This window comes from Poromitra crassiceps, assembly GCF_964638095.1.
Source record: "Poromitra crassiceps genome assembly, chromosome: 2".
In the NCBI taxonomy this organism is placed as follows: Eukaryota; Metazoa; Chordata; class Actinopteri; order Beryciformes; family Melamphaidae; genus Poromitra; species Poromitra crassiceps.
This window is the reverse complement of record NC_139624.1, coordinates 61,244,084-61,263,810: the sequence shown is the minus strand read 5'-3', so window position 1 is coordinate 61,263,810 and position 19,727 is coordinate 61,244,084. Positions and strand designations below refer to the sequence as shown.

The 19,727-nt window shown below is 47.2% G+C and overlaps 1 protein-coding gene across 1 annotated transcript in view; it reads right to left on the bottom strand.

Moving 5' to 3' along the window:
* Positions 1-19,727, bottom strand: part of LOC310772426 (ELKS/Rab6-interacting/CAST family member 1-like) — a gene marked incomplete at both ends in the record, with an annotated part of 472,647 nt that overhangs the window by 293,462 nt on the left and 159,458 nt on the right. The window contains one exon of the mRNA XM_083632236.1: positions 18,331-18,524. Within this exon, the coding sequence (XP_083488362.1) occupies positions 18,331-18,524 (194 nt within the window). The remainder of the gene's footprint in view (positions 1-18,330; positions 18,525-19,727) is intronic.

Below are 19,727 nucleotides of genomic sequence, written 5' to 3'. Positions count from 1 at the left end.
TGGAGTAGCCAGATAAAAAAACATTCGCCGTGTGGCGTTTATTTATTTGGTAATTTATCTAATGAAAAATATGATTGGTTGAAAAACACTTGCAATTCACAGAGAACACGTGAGAGTGATGTGTTTTCCAACCAATAAGATTGAGCTGGAAGGGAGCACGCCCTTAGCCCGGTGAAACCAGGTGAAATCTAATTGGTTGTTGGTTGGATAGATTGCTGACATTGATTGACATTTGTATTGTCCACTGCCTGGTCTCTCAAGCTGAATCAAAGTAGGAAGTGAAATCCACTGCCTGTGATGACCTGACAGGAAGGATTTACGACTTTTACTGAGACAGTAGCAGCATATTATATTTACCCCTTATTTTTATTTACTTTTTTATCAATCAGTAAGTGTTCACAAGCCAGACAGTCGCTGTATTGGATTACACCCAAAACGAGTTTCGAGTTGCGGGAGCCTTGCGGTGCGCTGCGCGGTACTGGGCTTTTTGCAATGTCAGGAAAACTGGAATATTTGCAACGTCTCGACTGCAGCGTTTCCACTACAGACAGCATGGATATTCAAGTAAGTCAATTGATTTCAAGTTATCCGAGCCTTCTATTAAATTTGGCGTGGAAATGGTTCACCGAGCAGCGCTATTTTTGTCGCATTGAAGTTTCATCCTGTAATTTTTTATACTAAAACCCGCAACCTTAAATTCACACATTTTTTAACTGAATTTGGCCTGTAAATCGATGGCTGACAGCGAGCTCAATTTTAAAGCTTGAGTGGTGATATATGAAAGTAGAAGAAATAAGGAATCGATTGGGACGAAGCATGTCAACCTAGGATGTCGGGAAGGGGGGGTAAATAACGCTCCAAAGTTGATGAATTGGAATGTAACTAAATGAGTAGTGCAGCACTGTGCAGGGGAAGACACACTCTCGTTCCAGATGCAATAAAGTGTAATTTAACGCTATTTGACAACAGTTTTGGCCATAGACTTTGTCAAGTATCATACAAACAGTGCAAGACAGCCATTATAAAGACAGGTGGGCTGATTGAATGGACAACACCTGTCTTGTGAAAGCACACCTGAGTGTGAGACATCATAGGATCAGTCATGCAGTAATAGGCTACATTTTCGGTACTGGCGCAGATTAATCAAAACATTGATGTCACAGGTAGGCTGTATACCATAATATATCATGAATCTATGTGAATAAATAGATGCATAGAGATAAATCCTGAAACCTTCTCGCAACAGTTCTAGCCTAAGCCAGTGGTTTTCAAAGTGGGGTCCCCAGCAAAAAGGGGGGATAATCTATTTTCACTATAATTCCATGCCATCCATAAGTAACACAATCTAAGATAGTGTAGAAGTGAGTAACTAGGCTAATTATAACCATAACAGCACAAATAATTGACAAAAATCTCGAAATAAATGTACAGTACAGTGTTTCCCATACATAAAAGAATTTGTGGCGGGCCGCCACAATAATATTTTGACCGCCACAATAAGATGTTGACCCAAAAAAAAAAAAAGAAAAAAAAAGAAAAATCTTTTTTTTTTTTTTTTTTACAGTGCACCTGAACGCAACATGCAAAATATCCGCTGAATAAGTGTCCAATAAATGTTCATGTCATTCTGGCCAATACTTCTGTTATAGCATTTCAGTCTGGAATATGGAATATCTTTCAATAATCTATGATTTAGCTGCTAAATTGTCAAATACCGCCATCTGCTCGCTACCCAGGCACTTATGTATGTACTTAACCTAACTAACTTAACCTAACTAACTATCCGGTGTGCACAACACTGTCAGCCTAAACTCTGGCTGACACCCCAAAAACCTACAATCCGCTACAGAAAAATGTATATTGTTTGTTTATTAACTGGCCCCTCGCCTTCTATCATTTCACGAAAGTGGCAAAGCAAGTTGAGTATCCCTGACCTATAGGGAGAAATTTAGTTTGTCATTGTAAACCCACAGCACAGTAATGATGACATGTTCTTCATAGATTTAGCCTTTTCATTTTGCTCTTAAGCTTTCTCAAAGTACACCAAATTCATGCATTTTACTTTAAAATGTTTAAAAAAATCTTGCTGGGGGGCATGCCCCCGCACCCCCCTAGGGGGTCTGCGGTCCCCCACCACAAATTCTCAAAATCCTGTGGGAAACACTGCAGTATTTGGTAACCCTTTATTTTACAGGTACTCTAGTTACATATGAACTATTTGTAATTACACATGAACACCAAATGTAATTACACAGTAATTACCAATTCAATCAGGAGAGGCCAGTTGGTAGGATTTAGACAAACTTTATTTAGCAATCGGTATGCATGGCAAATGCTTTGGTGCTTGACTCCATTGGCCAGTGGCGCTGCTCTTGAGGCAGAGGAGGGCACCTGCATGGGCTAGGACGGCGATCCTCAAAGTCCGGACTCCGGTCCGCATCCGGACCGAGATGCCGTCCTATCCGGACCGAGCCCTGTAACCTACAAATCATTGATAACTTACATTTTCACGGAGCGTTTCTATTTTAACCGGCACATGCTTTTCTAGTCTTTACGGTAATACTGGTTCATCTGCCAGGAAGCTCACAGACCAATGCATGCGCTGTAAATCATCACACGTGGTGCTACTCGGCCAATCAAATAAGCGAATCGTTTCTCTCTGTTGCTTCGTTCTCAGTGGTGCTGCGAGACACACGGACAGAGGCAAGTTGAGGCGAGAGATAGTAATTTCACATGGTGTGCTCAAAAGAAACCACTCTTACACGTCCATTCATTGTTCTTACGGGCAGATCAAAACCAGTATGTCTCGTGTGAAGTGCGGTGCGATCCTGACCGGTCTATGGAAGCGCCACACATGAGCAAACACACACCAGGGCACACTCACTGCCCAACGCAAGGGCATGCGAGGTTTGCATTGCAATTGCATTGATCGACAGACAGACCGACAGACAGATACGGAGCTCACTTATCTCAAGAGAAAAGGTTGTTTGTTGGCTGAGAGTGTTAAATGTGAAATGGAGTGAAGAAAAGGGGAAACGCATTTCTCTTAAATTAAAGCACTTCATTTTAAGATGCACATTTTTCCAAAGCACTCTGTTGTATGTTATTTGTAAATGCATTATTTTACTTGAAATGAGAAAAGAACATTTATTTATTATAGTAGGCTAGTTATGTAGCTATAATTAATCCAGTTAAATATGAAAACTGTAAATAAGCATTGTTGATGTTTATTTTGATTTAACAGTCAGTTGTTGACATACAGACGTACTATTAGGCTACTTCAATCATTGAGTTCAATGGCACTGAATCATAGCGCAAGCTACGTTACAATGTTCCGGACCTTTGCTTGAGGACATTTTCTCTAACTGGACCTTTTTGAATTTTAATTGAGTGCCCCTGGGCTAGGAGATCCCCGGGCACCTGCATGGGCTAGGAGATCCCCCCCCCGTGGGGGATCAGGAGTCAAGACTCGTTGGTGGCGGACTGGGGAGGTGGGTGGGGCAAAACAACGCTTCGGAGGCCGGCTTCAAGGGAGATGGACTGCCGTGAGCTGCTGCTGCTATGATCGGCCAGAGAGAGAGAGGTGACGTAGAACCCTTGCTATATATATGAGGATTAACTGACGTCATGTTTGACGTCATAGCAGACGTCATACTAGGACTTTTGACTGACCACGTTATGCTAGAACTTGACTGTCGTCGGGGGATGATCGGATTATGCGTGAGTGGCCTTCTGCTTGAACTATGGTCTGGAGACCTCACTTCAATCAGGAGAGGCCAGTTGGTAGGATTTAGACAAACTTTATTTAGCAATCGGCATGCATGGCAAATGCTTTGGCGCTTGACTCCATTGGCCAGTGGCGCTGCTCTTGAGGCAGAGGAGGGCACCTGCATGGGCTAGGAGATCCCCCAAAAGGAAGATCTGATTACCGGAGGTTAATTGAGATCTGCAGGCGCCAGTAGTTGATTGCACTTTTCCGGCCTTCGACCTTTTTTAGTGACTTACAGCTATTTGCGGCTGGCGCTCCCAACTCGGTCGGGCACCTCGTGATAGCGCTTCCCAGCTTGGCCTACCTGGCCGCCTTGGCGCTTCGCGATCGTACTTTCCGGCCTTCGACCTTTTTTAGCGACTTACGCTCCCAACTCGGTCGGGCACCTCGCAATAGCGCTTCCCAGCTTGGCCCACCTGGCCGCCTTGGCGCTTCGCGATCGTACTTTCCGGCCTTCGACCTTTTTAGCGACTTACAGCTATTTGCGGCTGGCGCTCCCAACTTGGTCGGGCCTTCGATCTTGCTTTTCCTGCCTTCGACCTTTTTTAGCGACTTACAGCTATTTGCGGCTGGCGCTCCCAACTCGGTCGGGCACCTCGCGATAGCGCTTCCCATCTTGGCCTACCTGGCCGCCTTGGCGCTTCGCGATTGTACTTTTCCGGCCTTCAACCTTTTTTAGCGACTTACGGCTATTTGCGGCTGGCGCTCCCAACTCGGTCGGGCCTTCGATCTTGGTGCATTAAAATTTAGCTTGGCGCTTCCCGGCTTGGCCTACTTGGCTGCCTTGGCGCGACTACCCTGACTTTCTGCTCTCTCTTTCTCTACCCCCCCCCAAAAATGAGCCGGGGAGTTTACTGCGCCTTGCTGGCGCCATGCTTTCGGGGAGCCACCACCAACGAGACATTTTTTCATCGGCACGGAAGTCCGGGACATTGTTTGTTGCCATGCTCACCGATTTAAGGGAGGAGGGTTCTTTGGGCCGCCAGTATGGCCGCCTGCTCCGGGCGGATGTAGCTGGAGAATGCCGATGATGACCAGCGGCCCATTTGCTGGAGGGAGGCGGAGGACACTCCTTGCTCGGCGGCCGAGGTGGCCGCTCCGATCCTGAAGGAGTGGCTGGAGTAGTTCTTTGTCGGGAGGTTGCATTGCTGGAGCGTCTGCTTGAGGTGCAGGGTGAACCAGGATCTTGTCATGTGGTGACAAGGTGCGATGAGGAACAGGGGGGCCGAGGGGCCGGTCTGAGGCCTGAGCCTGACGTAGTGAGCCATGGACGAGAAGGGGCAGAAGGGGGAATTGTTCCGGGCGATGACAATGGAGCATGCCCCGCCTGCTTTGGCGTGTTTGAGGGCGATGCTGTAGTGGTCGGGGTAAAACTTTAGGTCGGCCAGGGTCACGTCCCGTGCGGGGTCGAACGTTGTGGGGGAAGTGAACTCGCTGACCCTGAGGAATCCGTAAAAGGCTAGGGAAAATACGCATTCTAGGAGGGCATTTATCAGTGGTGAGGGGCTGGCCTCTCTCGAGCGGGTCAGCAGCTGCCGCAGCACGGGGAGGGTGATGGGGCGCCTGGCGTCTGGGGCGGAGGGGAAGGCCTTGGTAATCCCTTTTAGCAGGGACTTGATGATGGCGGAGGAGAACAGGCTGGGGAACGCGGGGTCGTATTGCCTTGCGTGGAACTGGATCCCCGCCACTAGGCTGCGGATGTAGCGGGGGCGCAGGCGTCGGGTGGTTGCGCAGAAAGTAATGAAGGCGCATACCGTGGGGAGCAGGACCGGGTAGGTGGGAAGGTCCACTGAGACGCAGAACGAAGCGAATGACCGCCAGGCCGAATCGTAGGCTTTGACCGTGGAACTGGCCAGGCCATTCCTGATGAGGAGTTGGGCAGTGTGGAGTAGATTGGTGAGAAGGGGATTGTGGTGGTGAGGGGGCAGGACGGGGAAGGGCTGGCTTACGAGAGGGTGAGGGCGGAGAATGGGGGGATCGGTGTTGGAGATGGGTCGGCCTCGGGGCAGAGTCTGCGGAACGCCTGAAAATTGAAACGGGAGAGATGGTCAGCAAGGATATTAGAGTGACCGGGGAGGTGCTGGGCTACTATAATGAAGTTATGGGCGACTGAGAGCCATGTCAGGCGCCGCACGAAAGGCATGATATCCGGGGATGCTGAACGCCCCTTATTGACTATGGCAACCACCGCTGCGTTGTCGCATTTTACGGCTATCCGTTTCCTTGCCCAGAGACTTCCCCACAGGTGACATGCAACCACTATTGGGTAGATTTCGTACAGCGCGGAGGACTGGTCCAGCCCGGCGAACTGCCGCGGCCATGGGCCGGTGAACCACCGGGCTCCGAAAAGCCCCCCGAAGCCCACGGACGGGGCCGCGTCTGTAAAAAATTTCAGGTCGTCAGCCGACGAGACGACGTCCTCGTAGAAGAAGGAAACCCCGTTCCAGTCCGATAACAGGTGAGACCAGAACCGGAGGTCGGACCGGCAGCCCCCGTCGAGGGTGACCGGGTCGAGGAGCCCGGGGACTGAGGACGCCAAGTCGAGCAGCCTAGAAATGAATGAGCGGCCCTGGGGAATTATGCGCATGGCGAAATGTAAGTGGCCGAGGAGGGACAGGAGCTCCCGTTTGGTGACGTGGGTGGCGGACGTATGAGCCTGGGCGATTTCGCGGATCCGGGTGAGCTTCTCGAGGGGGAGAGAGGCTTGCATGAGCTCGGAGTCGAGGTTGATGCCCAGGAATTCGAGTGATGACGCGGGGCCGGCGGTTTTCTCCTCTGCTAGAGGCACGCCTAGCCTTCGGAACACCCCCTTCAGTTTAATTAGGGAGACCGAGGGGACCGACGGGGGGTCCACCAGCAGAAAATCGTCCAGCATGTGGAGCACGGCGGGGAGACGCTTGTTGTTCAGCAGGATCCAGCATAACGCTTCTGATAGGGAGTTGAAGATGGCGGGGCTGCTCCTGCAGCCGAACGTGAGCCTGACGGCGAAGTAGAACCTCGACTCCCATTTGATTCCGAACAGCGGCCATTGGGAGGGATGGATGGGCATGACTTTGAAGGCGTCCGAGATGTCGGCCTTTGAGAGCTGGGCGCCTCTCCCCGCAAACTTAATAAGGAGGATGGCGTGGTCTACTGTGGCGTAGTGGAGGGAGAAGGGTTCGGGGGGAATTAGGCTATTTATGCTGGAGGTGGGGCCGTGCCGGGGTGCCGAGAGATCGATTATCATTCTTTTCTTGCCGGAATATTTGCGCGTGGCGATGCCTATTGGGCTTGTCCGGAACACCGGGAAGGGGGGGGACTTGAAGGGGCCGATTAGGAATCCCTTGGATAGTTCTTTGGCGAGAAGTTGGGAGACTACTTCGGGTTCCTTGAGGGCGGATTGCAAATTTTTTGATATGTGGGGGGCCAGGGGGGGGAGACTACGCCTATCCTGAACCCCTGGGAGAGGCCGGACAGTAGGTAGTCGACGAAAGGGCGGTTGGGGTGAAGGGACAGCTCCTGTGTTAGAGCTGGGATGTCGATGGGGGTGGAGGGGTGGAGTTTTAGTATTGCCGAAAGCCCGATCTCTCCCTCTTGAGGGTCGGCTTTGGGGGGCGGTTCCTTCGCGGGCAGGTGGAGCGGGGGTGGGCGTCCCCGCAGCAGCTACATGAGTGCAGGAAGGAACAGTTAGGGGCCGTGCACACGTTCTCGTTGAAATATTTGCAGAGCGTGTTGCCATTGTTATGCACCTGGTTGCCTGCCTGGGAGGACCCGCTGGTGCCGGGCGCCTGGGAGGGGGCGGCGCCGGACTGAAAGGCCGCCTTTGGGCAGAATTGTGCGGAGTGCCCCGGTTCGCCGCATGAGTAGCAGGTGTTCGCCGGCCGCCCGCTAACCAGCTTCATGAATATCTGCATGTCCATGACGGACCAGTCAAGCCGCCTATTTGCCCGAGTGATCATCAGGGCGGCTTTAGCGGAGAATGCTTTATGATATTGGTAAAATAGTTTACCGTGGCTGGAGTAGAGGTCCCCTATTAGCGCTAGATATTTGTCTAGCTCGTGGCGGCGCTCTGGGTACACTTCGCAGATCACGTCACGGTAGACGCCAAACGTGTTCAGGAAGTCACATAAGGACAGGTCTTTGGGCAGGCGGGGGTCGGACGACTTTAGATAAACAGGGCCATCTGGGTCACCCGTAGCCTTCCTTTTACACTCGGGAGATGGCAGGAGTATGCTAACTAAGTTGATGTCTCTGCCCTTTAAAATCTGGGACCTTAGCCTGGGCGAAATATCGGCACAGGGAGAAACAAAAGACGTACCGAATGGGATGGCAGGCATGGCGGACGCCAGGGTGTTCATCTGGGCGGGTTGGGTGGTGGTGGGGAGCATATCAGCTTGCTGCATGGGCGGGGGTAGGATCGGCTGCTGCGCCGGGGTTTCCAGGGCGCTCAGACGGGCTTCTACTGCTCTGCTTGCATCCATCGACTTGATGCTTGCATCTAGCAGAGACAGCAGGATGGCTCTTGACGACCCCTGTCGGCTCGGCGGAGCTACGGATGGGGCCGCTTCCGCTTCCGGGGCGGCGGCCTGGAGGTCAGTGCGACCAGGGAGGACGAGGCGTCTCGCGGCGGCCCCGCGGCCTGCGTTTCCCCGGCGGCTCCCGGCTCTCGGGGCGGCTGCCTCTACTGGTCTTCGCCCGCGGCCTCTCGCGCGTCCGCGCCGAGCGGCCTCTCCTTCCGGCACGCTCGCATGCGTTCTTGGGCGTCCACGGGCCGTCGCAGTGGCGCGCCCCGTGCCACGGGAACGCGTGCTGGGCCTTCTCGTCGGGGCTATGCTAGCCGCCTGTGCAGCCTGTGGTCCAGCCGCTTCGCCGGCGTCTTCATCAGAAGACTCGGAAAGCAGGTACGCTCCGTGGCCGGTCCGGAACAGGGAAGCGATGTCTAAGCTGTCGTCGCTGTCCATGGACAGCTCTGGCTCGGAACTCGACATACCGGAATGGAGTAAAGAGCGTTGAAATCTGCGGTGAATATCCACGGGTGGAGAAGGCTTGAGGATGCTGATTCGGTCTGCGGATGTGGAGCAAAACAACGCTTCGGAGGCCGGCTTCAAGGGAGATGGACTGCCGTGAGCTGCTGCTGCTATGATCGGCCAGAGAGAGAGAGGTGACGTAGAACCCTTGCTATATATATGAGGATTAACTGACGTCATGTTTGACGTCATAGCAGACGTCATACTAGGACTTTTGACTGACCACGTTATGCTAGAACTTGACTGTCGTCGGGGGATGATCGGATTATGCGTGAGTGGCCTTCTGCTTGAACTATGGTCTGGAGACCTCACTAGTTATAAATGATGTTCATATGTAGTTACATTGTAACAGACCTGTAAAATGGAGTGAGTCTGTTCAACTGTAGTTCATATGTAGTTACATTGTAACGGACCTGTAAAATGGAGTGAGTCTGTTCAACTGTAGTTCATATGTAGTTACATGGTAACAGACCTGTAAAGTGGAGTGAGTCTATTCAACTGTAGTTCATATGTAGTTACATTGTAACGGACCTGTAAAGTGGAGTGAGTCTATTCAACTGTAGTTCATATGTAGTTACATGGTACCGGACCTGTAAAGTGGAGTGAGTCTATTCAACTGCAGTTCATATGTAGTTACATGAGCCCTTTTCCCACATGCATACCGGAAAATTACCTGTAAGTCAATATCGGACATTTCCCTTCACACTTCGGCTCGCGCATGTGGGAATCTATCAGCGAATTTACCTGTATGTTGGGGGGGGGGCGGGGGGAAGGGGGAGCTTATTTGGGGGGTCGGCAAAACTCGAAATAAGTTCGCTTGTCAGTTGTCACACAATAAATCACACTCGTTTGACTTAAGAGCAGCGTCAAGCCGCTAGCGTAATAAACACAGCCGATTTACCCCCTCCCCTGTCTGCTCGAGAGCAGCAGCCACAGACAGACACAGCGAGAAAGGCTTGCAAGCTGCTCAACGCTTGTATGTAGAGAAAGCAGACTGGCTTCGTTTGATGTGTCCGGGGTTGCCTTCGGGAAATCAGCAAGCTGACATACTGCTCTTATTAGGCTATCACAAGATCATTTCGCCAGTTTGCTTTAATGTGCGCGAATGATTAGATTATGCCCGCTGGAACATTAAGCAACGTGTGTAGGCTACTCCTCGCCCATGATTGAAGGACCGCTGTCGCGGAAAATGACTGCACCCGTTTCCACTTGCGTCCCCTTAAGATCATACCGCTCTTCTGACTTGGTCGAAAGTGGTGAAATGTCGGGGACGACGGGGTCGCGCTTATACCGGCACGGCGCCTTTCTCACTTGCAGGCATTAGACCACGTTCCGGTCATTTTGCGGTACAAAGCGCATGTGGGAAAAGGGCTATGGTAACATACCTGTAAAGTGGAGTGAGTCTATTCAACTGTAGTTCATATGTAGTTACATTGTAACGGACCTGTAAAGTGGAGTGAGTCTATTCAACTGTAGTTCATATGTAGTTACATGGTACCGGACCTGTAAAGTGGAGTGAGTCTATTTAACTGTAGGTCATATGTAGTTACATGGTACCGGACCTGTAAAGAAGCTCTGGCCTGGGACAGAGATTGCTAAAACCCAGTGGTGGATTCGAACCACTGAACTTCAGATTGCAAAGCAAGCGGCTTTAACCACTCAGCCACGAGGGCTTTCCAACTTTCTTAGTGGAGTTTGGGAGGATAACTGTATGTCAGTCACATGTAGTTTGTCACTTCCTAGCTTTATTATAAGCATAGACTTGGGGGGAAATGTTGATACTTTGTTAGTTGTAGCTTGAAAGACAGGCAATATTGATTAATGTGAATGCATTTCTGCAGTGTGACTGTGCCAGCCCCCCCCCCTCCCCCCCATGAGCTGTAAATGGCTCGTGGGACTATTTACACCACAATTCAGAAAATTATTAGAATGAATTTTTTTATTTAAAATCTTTAAATATAACTAAATGTTTCTAGAGCACAGTTCATACAATTTATTTAGCAAATAGGGGGGAGTTCCCCCCTTATGCGGATTAGGGGATTTATAGACTTTGGGGGGTGGGGGTGGGGGGTGGTGGTGGGGGGGCTGGGCTGGGCTGGGTATAGACTTTGGGGAGAGATGATCCGGGGGTCTGGTGACCAAAGGGGTCTTTGAGGGGCTTCGACTGGGTCCCCAACAAATTGAGAAATTCAGAAATTGATGGGGAAATGACTCATTTACAATAAGCTAACAATTAGAATGTAGAAGAATGGCTATTTTGATTATAGTTTCACTGTTACCTCTATATCTACAATACTTTTATTAGAATTTTTGTATGGGAATTCTGGACAAAATCATACCTACAACTAAATAAAGTATCAATATTTTCCCCCAAGTCTCTGTGTATAATAACAAAGCTATGAAGTGACAGCAACTACATCTGACTGACATACAGTTATCCTCTTAAACTCCACCATGAAATTTGGAAAGCCCTCGTGGCTGAGTGGTTAAAGCCGCCTGCTTTGCAATCAGAAGTTCAGTGGTTCGAATCCACCACTGGGTTTTAGCAATCTCTGTCCCAGCCGGGAGCTTATTTACAGGTCCAGGTCTGGTACCATGTAACTACATATGAACTACAGTTGAACAGACTCACTCCACTTTACAGGTCCGGTACCATGTAACTACATATGAACTACAGTTGAACAGACTCACTCCATTTTACAGGTCTGTTACAATGTACCGGTAACTACATATGAACTACAGTTGAACAGACTCACTCCATTTTACAGGTCTGTTACAATGTAACTACATATGAACTACAGTTGAACAGACTCACTCCATTTTACAGGTCTGTTACAATGTAACTACATATGAACTACGGTTGAACAGACTCACTCCATTTTACAGGTCTGTTACAATGTAACTACATATGAACTTAATTTATAACTATTGGTAATTACTGTGTAATTACATTTGGTGTTCATGTGTAATTACAAATAGTTCATATGTAACTAGGGTACCTGTAAAATAAAGGGTTACCCAGTATTTACTCGGAGAAATGAAATAATGAGAAAAGGAACAATTATTGATGGTTAAAACTGAATAATGATATCACAACAGTCTAATCCTAATGCTAATTTAAAATGAGATTTGGGCGTTTTGGGCAAAAGAGAAAAAAAAAACGCCCAAATTTTTTCCGGTGGCGACCGAAGCTACCTCCCCTGTTACCAATCTCACCAGCCGCCACTGATATATATATATATATATATATTGCAGGCCAGGCCACTGACTGAACAGCAGGCCAGTATGTATAAGTGTTCCTAGTTGCGGAGATAGCAGGCAGGCAGGCTGCAGGCTGCAGGCAGCCAGGCAGGGAGGAATGAGTTAACTTTTCAGTCAGAAGCTGCTGGGACCCCAGTGCGGGTTAGCCTGGGTAAACCCAGCCCCCACGTGACCTGCTCTCAGAGTTCCCAGTCACTACGTAGTGACTGCGAACAGGTCTGAGAGCAGGTCACGTGGGGGCTGGGTTTACCCAGGCTAAGTGCGGGTGGGCAGGGCTTGCTGTTCAATGGTGCCAAAATGGAGAAGAAAATAGGTGCAGATAGGTGGAAAGCAAGGAGCCTGTATTTATTTATGTATTTATTTATTTATATTCGGCTATATAAAAAAATCCCATTGGTCAAATGTAAACAGTAGTGGCTAAACTGAAAGTATGGGTTGGATTGCTTTTGGGGTTTTCTTCACAAAAGTGGAGAAGGAGGCAGAACAGCACTAGCACTGCAGCAGGTGCTCCTGCAGAGCTGGAGGTGGTGTTGAACTTATCAGAATCAGGAATCTTCAGGTAGGCTACAATTTCAGAGCATAAAGTGAAACGTGTAGGCTATATGCGTATTGCTTTCACATTAATGTGCTTTATGGGATTAGGACTGCACAATATAGTTTAAAGGAGATGAAGCAGTTTGATTTTATTATTTTTGTATTTGCATTTAACCTCAGACGAGACAAGACAGGACACTGCACTCTTCCTTAAATTAAGTTTGCTGTGAAGCTTTTGTACAGAGGCATGTTTTTGTTTTTATGTCTTCATATTATACTTGTAGTTATCTAGGCAATGTTGAATTATATTAGTGAACAAATAGGTAACATGTAACATCACGTTAGCATTATATTCACCAAATCTAGCTTCAAATGGCCCAAATTTTTCGTGTGTCCGCGTGTGTTGGCCCGGCCTGCATGGTACTGTATCTAATGCCCGGCCTGAATTATGGTCCCAGTCCGCCCCTGACTGCAGCCATGACAGTTTGCCCGCGTCGAGATTTATTGTTATAAATATCAACTACCAACACTGGTAGGCATTATAGAGTGTGACTCAAACTGGTTGAAAGTTATATCAAACTGGTCATTCAGTGGCATTTTACTGCCATGTAACTAAAGTTAGCCCACAGCTAACAGCTAGTGTTACAGGAGCGGATCATGATTACCCACAATGCCTTGCATTGCCCCAGCTCTATAGCCAAGAAGGGGGCTCGTGCTACATTCGAATGCATAAAAAAAGCTGATAATATACAATTTGATTCTTTAAACGTCTTACCCTTTCAAAAGTACATCACAAACAGACAGCCCTGCTTAATCCTCACTAAAAAACGGGTCCACTGGAGTGAATGGAGATGTTGCAACTCTTCTATTATATGGCTCCAGCGTTAGCTAATGATCACATGGGTGGGAATGGGGTGGTGTTCACTGTGACATAACGGTAGATGAAATCTGCGATTTTGGAGGCCCCCCAAAAAAGCAGGTTTGAACCCATAGAGGGCACTGTTGCTGCCTGAAAATGATAGTGTGTAGAATTCGGTTTAGTCTCAAAAAGTGGAGATTTTGACCAGAATCCTTCAGCAACACAGCTCAAAAGCCATATACATTTGTTTAAAGCTGAAAAATGTGTTTTAGGGTTTAGTTACCCTTTAAGAGGAACTAAAAGCCACTATACTGTAAGCTTCTCTACTGAGTTTCCATAACTCTAAAGCCCTTTCATCAGAGACAGACAGACACATGAGCAGAAAGACAAGCAGAACAACATACAGATAGAGTAACAAATAGACATTTAGGAAGACATGTAGGCAAAGAGGCAGACATGCATACAAAATGCAGAAAGACAGAGGCAGGCAGACACATGGCCGTAACTAGCTATGAGCACGGGGAGGTCCCCTAATATTTCAGAGAAAAAATAAAACAATCTGCATGGAAAAGCATGAAAAACACGGGATCGCTTTTATTTTGAAACGAAAGTTAGGTCAGGCAGGAAGTCATCTGACGCGCGCTCCGCGGTAACTTGATTCCGAGAGAGCAGCAGCATGGTGGTGAGTGATGACTGTCTGTCTGCCTGGCGAGATAATTGAAGGTGAGCGAGCTGCGAGACAGTGAGCGATGTGAACGACAGACAGTGAGTGACACTGACAGATTTTTTAGCAACAACCAAGAAAGTAAGTGTCTGTCTGTCTCTTAAGTAATGTTAACTGTGTGACACGTTGGATGCTACTGGCTAATCATGCATGATGCCAATTGCCAAGCTCCGAAGTCAGGTATGCAGGTGGCTATATGCATGGTTTCAGTTTCATGACCAATAAGTAACAAAAGAGGTGGTGTAAAGTTAAAAACACATAATATATTTTATTTTATTTTTCAATCGTTCCTATCAGGAATAATAAATGTCCCTCTGTATGTTTTTTTTTATTATCGATGATGACTTTGTGTGTTGTGTACGGCTTGGGTTGTGTACTGTGTTTGTAGGTGTCATTTTGATATGAATTTGGCTAAAACAGTTTGTGTTGTTAGTTACAATTATGTTGACAGGAGAGCTGAGCAGGTGGTGACATGAAAGAGAATAACTGAATAAGCATCAACAGTATAATCTAATGTTGATTTAAATGATATATTACTCTAAATATGGCTAACAAAGGGAAAAAACCTCAATTTTTTAGGAGGGGCCCGAATCCGCCTCCCTTGCTGGACCTCCCTATTTCGGAACCCTGGTTACGGCCCTGGGCAGACAGAAGGTAATCAGTGATAGACAGAAGAGAGAGATACAGGGTGAATAAGACTAACTAGATACATAAGACAGAGACAGCCAAGAAGAGACAGACAGACAGACAGACAGACAGACAGACAGACAGACAGACAGACAGACAGACAGACAGACAGACAGACAGACAGACAGGTAGATAGATAGAACCAGATAGACAGAAACCATTCCTATATCATCTTAAAGAAAAAACAGAGTAGAGTTGACTGTCCAGTCTCCTAGTGAAAGAAAAGAGGTAGTGTTAAACATCCTTGGCTGAAAGTAAGACAAAAGTGCAGTGTGAAAACTCCTCCAGCAGAGCCACATGATGAGAGAGTTGCATCACTGACATCAACAGTTTTGGACTGCACAGTGGAGACTCTGATACCAGACCCGGTCTTCTCTACTCGCCTCCTTTAGCAACAATTGGGATCAGTTTTTGCCTATTACACTTTGAACAGACAATAAAGACCTACTGCCTATAGCAGGGGTGCCCAATACGTCGACCGCGATCGACCGGTCGATCGCGAAGGTAGTGTGGTCGATCGCATGGCATTGAGGGGGATTTTTTTTTTTTTTTTTTTTTTACTGTTTTTCCACTGTTTCCACTGTTTTTCCACTGTTTCCACTGTTTTTCCACTGTTTTTCCACTGTTTCCACTGTTTTCCACTGTATACTCAGTGTATATACAGTATATATAAATAAATATGTTTGGTAGATCACTTTGACTTGGTCATTTTAAAAGTAGCTCCCAAGCTGAAAAAGTGTGGGCACCCCTGGCCTATAGTATACAGACAGAAGTAGATGGGTATTTATTGTTTACCTGGTGGTCCCAACCCAGTCATTTTATTCAATCCAAGATGGCACCAGTCTCAATAAGGTGCACTGGAGAGGCTTGGTATGTTATGGAGCAATGCTGCAGCTCTCATTCTAACGGCTCTGATGGTGATTATTAGTGAGCATAACCAGCTCAGTCCCATGTGGAAAAGCCTTGCAAACGTGGGAAGCAATAAAGGCATTATCTTCTTCTATTCCTTTTTATGGCACATTACATGACAAAAAAACATAAGGAAAACAAAGTTGTACATATTTGTACATGGCCTGCACTGAATACTCAGTGAATAATGCCTTATGACCATGCTTACAAGAAAATGTGATGCTGACTGATAAATGATATCAGCACTCGTAATATTACATTTCTGATATAACTTACTGTGAATTATATTATGAATGAAAGCATTTGATGACTAGTTACGTATCTATCAGAGGCTGTCAGACATTTTAAACTAAAAAAAACTCTGATCTAAGGACCTGCTACATCTGTCTAATCTATAACATAATTGATGTAATTGGTCCTCCTGTGTAATAGGTAGAACAAGGCACTACCACTGCAGGGTTAGGGGTTCAATTCCCACTTGGGAAACCCATATTATAACTATATGCACTCATGTACAGTAACTGAAAGGCACTTTGGGGTATAAGTGAAGCCATAAGGAAGCGATTTGACTAACTCCCTATAACTTTTCCACATGGGAGCGTTTGCTCTCATAGTGCGTTCATATCCCCATCTCTGACAAGCAAAGTGAGTTGTCGTGCGGCGGTCAGATTTACTGACGGACTGACAGAGCCCCCAGCCACTCACGTGCCCAGGTAGTCCCACATCAGCCCCCCCATTGGCTGAGAGGCAGCGGGGGGAGGGGCCTGATTTTGCAACTGCTGAGAACGCCACAGATGAGCAGGGAAAGGATGTCTGGGGTGATGCGTGCGCACACACACACACACACACACACACACACACACACACACACACACACACACAGAAACACAATCACACACACCCATATGGCACATGCATGTATGTATATATTTATGCACACACCAAAATAAGGAGAGTAATGATAGATAGATAGATAGATAGATAGATAGACAGACAGACAGACAGACAGACAGACAGACAGACAGACAGACAGACAGACAGACAGATGAAATAAAGTCAATGTAGAAGCAGCAAAGGGGAAGAAGAGGGGAAGGAGTGAGAAAAGGGAAAACTAATGGATTAGTGGTGTAGAGAAGATTACCATAGACTCTAATAGAAACAGATATGGACTCAATCTGAATGGAAAATGAAGGGCATTTAACATTAAATGTGTTTACTGTATGTGAAAAATACGATATAGTACTTGGGTTATCATGTATCTACTGATGTATCTATAAATACAATACAGTACTTGGGTTATCATGTATCTACTGATGTATCTATAAATTCAATACAGTACTTGGGTTATCATGTATCTACTGATGTATCTATAAATACAATACAGTACTTGGGTTATCATGTATCTACTGATGTATCTATAAATTCAATACAGTACTTGGGTTATCATGTATCTACCGATGTAGCCGCAAAACGCGACTATTTCACTCGAGTACCTCTCCCATCATAGTCGCGCTCGCCCGACCCCTTTATCGAGGGAAAGTTGCACATTTAGCGATCTACAAGCTTCAAACATGCACCAATCACTAATATAAACTACGCACCTTGTTGCCACGGATGTTGTCGAGCAGGCCGCGCTGAGGCCGCGCTTTGTTAACTCGTATTTTAAGAAAGTTTGGGTTATTTGTGTGTCCGGAAACATTATTTTCCCTTCTCCAACGACTCTTCTTCTTTTTTGCTGCTCACCGGTTCAACTGCTCAACTGCGCCACCGCATCATGGGGTATGACTGACAGAACGACACAGGGCAAACCCCATACTTGACACATGATGTAATACCCCATGATGCGGTGGCGCAGTTGAGCAGTTGAACCGGTGAGCAGCAAAAAAGAAGAAGAGTCGTTGGAGAAGGGAAAATAATGTTTCCGGACACACAAATAACCCAAACTTTCTTAAAATACGAGTTAACAAAGCGCGGCCTCAGCGCGGCCTGCTCGACAACATCCGTGGCAACAAGGTGCGTAGTTTATATTAGTGATTGGTGCATGTTTGAAGCTTGTAGATCGCTAAATGTGCAACTTTCCCTCGATAAAGGGGTCGGGCGAGCGCGACTATGATGGGAGAGGTACTCGAGTGAAATAGTCGCGTTTTGCGGCTACTACCGATGCAGAGTCTACAGCTTACTAGATTACTAGAGCAATCTAGTAAGAGAGTGACGCCAGCGGAGGTACAAAATGCATGACATGTAGCCAATGAATAGCCAGGAAGGGGGCTTGCGCTACTTTTGAATGCATAAAATAAAGCTGATAATATACAATTTGATTCTTTAAACGTCTGACCCTTTCAAAGTACATCACAAACTGTTCATTTTGGTGCAACTCGACAGCACTGCTTAATGCAGAACCTGACTTCCAGGAACTTTTGTGAGGTAAAAAAAAAACGGGTCCATTGGAGTGAATGGAGATGTCGCAACTCTTCTATTATACGGCTCTGTACCGATGCATCTGAAATTATAAATACGATACAGTACTTGGGTTATCATGTATCTACCGATGCATCTATGCTTCCCACTCTTTCTTTCTCACCTCTCCAGTTCGTGGATCTTTTTGTCCTTGTCGTTCTTTTCATTCTCCATCTCTCTCAGGATCTCCAGCAGCCGCTCCACCTCGGTCTGGGCCCTCCCAGCATCCTCTCTGTGCCGGCTCACTTCCTCCTCCAGAGAGGAAATGTGTTCGGAGAGCTCGTTGCTGGCCTGCGACTCCGCTGTTGCATTCTGGGCCTGAAAATAAATACGAGTTTGGTTACAAAATGAGATGACCGCTATTTAAACTGACATGTTTCAGAGTACACTCTATAATAGATATCGGGTCAGTAGGTCCTTTATATTTAAGAGACATTGAATTATAAACTGTATGTAGGTAAAGAATGAGCATACAGCATTTGAAATAGTGATGTCGAGTCTTAATGAGACGACAAAGAAACTGAAGTAGTCGCGCACATCCATAGGTGTAGTGCCGGTAGAACGCGGGGGAACGGCATTCCCATACTTCTCCAAGCAGTGTTTTGTGTGTGTCAACGTGTGTGTGTATGTCGAGCCAATAAAACGAGTGAATCTGGACAAAGTTGTCATTCGTCTATATTTAAGGTAGGCTGAATGATTCACATGGCATCAACTCGTGGCTTGAAGGAATAACAGGAAACATTCCACCTTCACTAATATTTAAAGTCCCTGGAAACCAGAAATATTTTATTATTATTTAGCATTTTGAGTTCATCACATCACAGGAATCTATGTTAATAAGCCACCAGCCAAATTTGAACGATGATGAACGTCGCAAAGTATATAAATTTAGGTTTGACAGTCATGCCAAAAGAGTCATGAGAATCAATTATATTTTAGAGTGTATTTTCTCCCGCGGACTGTGTGGGCGTGTCCCGTGTGTGTGCGTGCGTGCAAGACTACAGGTCTCCGAGAGAGAGAGAGAGCGCGAGAGAGAGGGGGGGAGGGAAACGGAGAAAGAGAGATCGAGTGCGTGTGTTGAACACACACACACCGTGTGTGTGTGTGTGTGTGTGTGTGTGTGTGTGTGTGTGTGTGTGTTCGTTGCTCGGAGAGGGAGAGACTGTTGCTGCGACTGCACAGCGCTACTCTGTGTGTGTGTGTGTGTGTGTGTGTGTGTGTGTGTGTGTGTGAGTAACCTCGCGTCACCAGCCTGTGTGTCTCTCTCTGTGCTCTCTCTCTCACTAGTCCCGAGAGAGAGAGAGAGAGAGAGAGAGAGAGAAGCATAGCGCTCGGCACACAGAGTGGGAGGGAGACAGACACTGAGCGAGCGCTGTCACTGGGGGCAAAGAACGGACAAAAGGAGAAGGGCGAGTTGCGCGCGTGTACAAAGGTTATATAGAGCTTATGACGTCATAAGCTCCTGCATTTTAGCACCTCGCGCACTGCTCTCTTCAATGAGGAAGTACCTTGTAGAATCTT